Source organism: Manis pentadactyla, chromosome 10, assembly GCF_030020395.1.
Source record: "Manis pentadactyla isolate mManPen7 chromosome 10, mManPen7.hap1, whole genome shotgun sequence".
Classification (NCBI taxonomy): Eukaryota; Metazoa; Chordata; class Mammalia; order Pholidota; family Manidae; genus Manis; species Manis pentadactyla.
This window is the reverse complement of record NC_080028.1, coordinates 97,558,913-97,564,657: the sequence shown is the minus strand read 5'-3', so window position 1 is coordinate 97,564,657 and position 5,745 is coordinate 97,558,913. Positions and strand designations below refer to the sequence as shown.

General features: G+C 45.3%; 1 protein-coding gene across 1 annotated transcript; it reads right to left on the bottom strand.

The window, feature by feature from the left end:
- Positions 1-2,599: 2,599 nt before the first annotated feature.
- On the bottom strand, positions 2,600-3,541 carry LOC118918354 (putative olfactory receptor 1F12P). Its single transcript, XM_036897084.1, has one exon. The coding sequence runs from the start codon at positions 3,539-3,541 to the stop codon at positions 2,600-2,602; it is 942 nt and encodes a 313-aa protein (XP_036752979.1).
- Positions 3,542-5,745: the final 2,204 nt, after the last annotated feature.

Here is a 5,745-nt window from a genome sequence, read left to right as displayed (position 1 = left end):
TGTGGCCTTCTGGTGTGGAGAAGACATCTAAAGTGAACAGAGAATATAATGGAACGAAAGTGTTATATGACTTTGACAATGCCATGTTTTATTCTCATTCTTGAAGGTAGTTCCACTTTCCTACCACTAGTAGGTCCTTAATATACTTTTAAAATGGGGAAATGGAACTCTTTTTTCCTTAAACACTATTTTAGGAAGAGTTGTCTTTGTTGTATTTTCAAAGATATATGTGGTTTTGGGAGGAGATTTCCGCTGCTCTACTCACGCCGCCATCTTGGTTCCGCCCCCCTTAAACACTATTTTAAAAATAGAAATGAACAATCTGGTTATGTTCACAGGATTGGGTTTGAGCTGTCAAGTCTGTTACGGTGACTGAGCTTCTGAACTTTTTGTAATTGGCTCATGAAGAAGAAAGGAATACCTCGCAGCAGCAAGCCTCTGGGCCAGGACTGGAGCCAGTCTGAAGAGGTGTTTGCCATCAGAGTGTTACCTTGCCCTATGCCCTTCCCTGGAGGAGAGACCACAGAGCCAGAAAGCCTTCTCATAGCCCACCGCTGAGCAAGGTCAGTTGAAGTTCTTTTTCATATTTTCTCATTGCTGCCCCTCTTCTTTTTTGCCTTGTTCAAATTTTTTTTTAACCTTGGGACCAACCCATTGTATTATTCACCATTCTAGCAAATACATATCAAAGGAAGACCTATTCTCTGTGTTGACATCAACTTTTCTTTGCACATTTTTACACGTTTGAGGTGAGGTGGTAGTGCTTTCATTGTGGTTTTAGGGTCAGAGACCCAGGAGTGCCTAAACCCTACCCTGCCAATCATTCCAGCTCCTGAGGGCTCCCAAGGAAAGAGTATGCTCAAGGAACAAAAGCAAACTTTGGGCCAAGTACTGCTTCCCTGGTCTCTAAGTCATGCCCTGTCACCTCCACCATGGGCTCACTGGTAAAGGGTGAGCTGGAAAAGAGCTGAGGTCTCCCCTGTCTCCCTCTCTCAGCCCCAAATCTGAATCGAGGACCTGTGTGTTCAGGCATGGTGTGGAGAGAGAGGGGTGCCTGGACCCAAGTGGGGGCTCCAACCAGACACATAAATTAGAAGAGGACCCACCAGGGTCCAGGCCAGAGGGAAGGGAGCTTTGTTCCTGGATGCTGACCCCTTGGGGCCCACTGCCCTTGATAAAGTATGGACCAGTGAACTCCTTGGGCTCTGACCAACTGGGTGGGTAACCCTTTTTCCTCGGAGGGGATGGGGAGATACAAACTTACTGGTTAAGAAAAAGTCATGGGAAGAAAGGCTGTAAGTGTTCTTTCCCCAGCGTTTGCTGCCCTTACTGTTGTTGTCATGACCGCTGTTGACAGCACGCTTCTGTTGAACCACTATTTTAAACCAGGCCCTGCGCAGTGTTTTCTGAGGATGAATTTATTAAGATGAACAGTATCTTTTATAAAACTTAAAAAGGACTCAATCCTGTTTGGAGTGGAGTTGGTGTGAACATGAATCATGCAAAGCAGAGTGTGAAAGGATTGTAATAGAGCTTGAATGAAATGGTGTTCCAGAGGACACAGAATAGTTTCTTTTGGCTGGGAAGTCTTGAGGTGGCTTCCTGAAGAGCAGGGTGTTTTATCTGAGCCTTGAAGGACAACTAGACTTTTGATAAAATTGGGCAGGCTGGGCCCACTGGAACAGCATGAGTAGGGCCTAAAAAACACAGTATGTTGGCACAATGGTGAATTTCAGACTGGAGTCAAATGGCTGGTAATTGTCATGACTGCTTTTGAGCTATACCACCCCACCTGGGGCCTGGGATATTACCAGATTGTGTAGGAAGCTGGTTCAGCTTTTCCAGCTGCAGCTCATTTTTATGAGACAGTCTCTTCTTCTCCTTCTCCAAATCAACTTGTAGAGAAGCACATTCATTAGGATTATGGTGACCCATTCTCTTTATGCTCTCATACCCCGAGAACCAGCTCTAAGTCTAGCCTCTCTTCTCCTTACCACACAGACAGCAGACCTTCTCTCTTTGCTAAGAGAAAAAAGAACATGTGAGTGGGACAGTGTGGGGCCTGCCTAGGCTTTCAGCTGAGATAATCGCTAGGCATTCCTGAATCAAGTACCTAATGCTATAGGACCCCATCTGGTGGGACCCAAGGCCAAGACTGGGACAGCTTTGGGAGGATACTCCAAGCCTGTCTCCTAAGTTCAACCTGGAATGTGCGGGTGGTGGCTGAGGCAGTAGGGGTGCAGTGGAGGAGTCTGGATATTGGGATGATGAGGGTTACAGATTTGAGAAATTCCCAGAGGGCATCCCTTTGGCACAGGCTTATCAGTACAGGTCAAAGATTCCTGTGAGTTCACCTTTTTCATGTGAACCTGCTCCAGAAGGTGTGCAGGTGAAGCTAATTTGTACCTGGTTGTGTGGTTCTGTCTGGGGGACAGTTTAGTGCTCTCAGAGGTCTGTACAGGGGCCCAAGTTTCAACCTTGCAATTACTTATGAGCAATGAGAGGGTTCCCTGACCATGGTCACAACCCAAGACACTGAGGTCTGTGTTTCTCCTGCTCTCTGTAGGTGAAGCCTGTCCCTGGGGTTCATCCCCTGCTGTCACAGCTCACAGGATAAAGCCTTCACACTGAACAGTTTCCTTAGAGCTCCCTTCATGTCCCTGTTCCTCAGGCAGTAGATGAAGGGGTTCAGCATGGGGGTGACCACCATATACATCACTGAGGCCAGCGAGGCCTTGTCAGCTGAGTGGGAGGATGAGGGACTCAAGTAGACCCCTGTGATGGTCCCATAGAAGAGGATGACTATGGTGAGATGGGAGCCACAGGTGGAAAAGGCCTTCTGTTTTCCTTGGGCAGATGGGACCTTGAGCACAGCAGACGCAATATAGATGTAGGAGATGAAAATGCCAAAGAAGGGAATGAGGACAATCAATCCCCCCACCAGCAGAATCATGAGCTGGTTGAGTTGGGTGTTGGAGCAGGAGAGCTGGAGCAGGGGAACAAGGTCACAGAAGAAGTAAGGGATGACGTTGCTGGCGCAGAACTCCAGCTGAGCCATGAGGAGGGTGTGTAGCAGGGAGTGGATGTTGGCAATGAGCCAGGAGCTGCCCAGCATCAGGACACAGATTTGCAGACCCATCTTGGTGGAGTAGTGCAGGGGGTGGCAGATGGCCACGTAGCGGTCATAAGCCATTGCTGTCAGGAGGAAGTTGTCCATGTTGGCAAGCAAAATGCAGAAGTAGATCTGGGCCAGGCAGCCCCCATAGGAAATGGACTGAGTCTGCGCCTGGATGTTCACAAGCATCTTGGGGACTGTGGCAGAGAGGAAGCAGAAATCTACCAGGGACAGGTTGCTGAGAAAGAAGTACAGGGGCATGTGGAGGTGGGAATCTGAGCCAACAGCCAGGATGATGAGCAAGTTCCCTGCTGCCCCGACCAGGTACATTACAAGGAAGAGCCCAAAGACCAGTTCCTGCCTCTTGGGCCAGCTGGACAGCCCCAGGAGGATGAACTCAGAGGCAGTGTGGTTTCCTCTGTCCATGGTCGACTGATCCTGCTGGGAGAGCCAGACCGGCACAGGCTGGAGAGAAGGTCGGGGTGCCCATACATCCCACCTTCCCTCCTGCAGTCCCTCACTCTCATCAGGTCACATCTCTATTTTAATTTGGTACAAACCCCAAAGAAAGCTCTCCATCTGCCAAAGGAAAAGCCTCAACCATGGGGTTTTAGGGCCCCAACAGACGTGAAGATCAGGATTTTAATTATTTTACCATCAAAATGCTGCCAGTCCTGAATCCCACAAAGCTCCATTTCCCAGCCCTCCAAGAAGAATTCTTGTGACTTGCGGCCAGATACTCAGTGGTAGTAACAATAGCTGGGAGAGTGGGGGTGTATTTCAGGTGTTTTAGCTCCCCAAATTACCATCATACTCTTACTCTTTATATGAGCAATTGATGTCTTACTGTGACGTAAAGACCTATAGTTTCCTCTTACTCACAATAAGATTGCCACCTGAAGGCCCTTTTTCTACAGAACTCTGGAATCACCGTGGCTCACATGTAGAACCAGAAGGTATTACTTGTTCACACACCTTCCCCTTATTCCCTCACTCACACAGAGCCCAGGCCTCAGGGTCCTCCAGCTGCCACACATCACTGACCCTGGCTCACCTTGGTCCTGGCGACGTGACTGTGGGATGGAGCTGGTCAGGGCAAGCCTGTATAGAAGAGCTGCTGACTGGGACAGCTCAGCTGACCCTTCTATCTGGGCTAGCCCAGGAAGGTACTCGCCTCTGGAGGGTAAGAGTTGTCCCTGCAGAAAACACCCTATAGATGTGATATTGCCCAAAGTAATGGAATTGGCAGGAGGGCAACATAGGGACCCCATAAATTGGAGGTCATAACAGTTGAGTGTGAGATCAGCTGAAGTTTCACTAGATAAAATGTAAATTATTTTTCACTGCCTCACAAGACATAGTTAATTGGGATTTGGGTCCTATGAGAATGTGAATCATAGAGGGGATAAAGAACTGGAGTAAGTGTGTTGACTGGGGATAGGCGAACAGCTGACAGGGACATCAGTCTGGAAAAGCTGTGCAGGTGGGTCATGGAAGTGATGGGGCAACCTGTCTCGGGAGGCTGACTTTGTGCATCACCGTTTTGTTAAGGTGGAGCCTGCTTGGAGCAAAGGACCTTACCAGTACAATTGGGGAGGATCTTGGAGGGGTGGAGATTTCGGCTAGGCAGCAGGTCCCAGTTGAGTGCTTGGCCTTTATTGAGAGCTGTTCCTTAGTATGGAAGATAAATTTTTGAATTAATGTTTTACTGGTATGATTGTTTTTAAAGGATTCCAGTATTTGGCCATCCAAAAGCAGAAATCTTTGGGTAAAGGCTAACTGTAAGATAGAAACGCAGCAGTGTAAGGGACTCTGTGGCATCTTACTATACTGATGGACAGTGACTGCAATGGGGTGTGGGGTGGGGGGACTCAATAATAAGGGTGAATGTAATAACCACATTGTTTTTCTTGTGAAACTTTCATAAGAGTGTATATCAGTGATACTTTAATACAAAATACCAATTTTGAGTAGTATTCTCAATATATCCATATGCAGATGGCTAATAAATTTGCTCACAGGCTTAAAATGAAAAAAAAAGGAAATGCAGGAGTGTGATAGGCTAATACATCATATCAAATAAAATAGATGGCTACTGACAAGTACATAAAATACCCCCAAAACATGCAAAAGAATTAGAGAACATGAATATAATACTAATAGAGAAAGAAATATAAAATTATTAAATAGTTACTAAAATGGCATCTGATTCCAATGAAGAAAATCTGCTGACTTTCTAAGAACAAATAATTAATTCAATAATAAAAAATTAAAAATGTAAAAAATTATGTTAATAATCTGTAAAGTAGATAAACTAAATCTGTAAACTAAATAAAGACAATGAAAGAAATATTTTAGACAAATTTTGTTTATAGACATAGGTGCAAATGCTCCAAATAAAATATCTATAAACTAATAAAACAATATGTTAAAAGAATTAGCTATTAAATTTGAGGAAATCCATTAGTGTAGTTATCAAAAACAGAATATCAAAATAATGTAATTGGATCCAGATAAATTTATCATCACCTTATAGTTTGAAACTCTGAAAATATCAGGAATGTTTTTTTCTTAATATGATAAACTGTGGATTTAGAAACAACAGTTAACATCACATTTATGGAAGATAC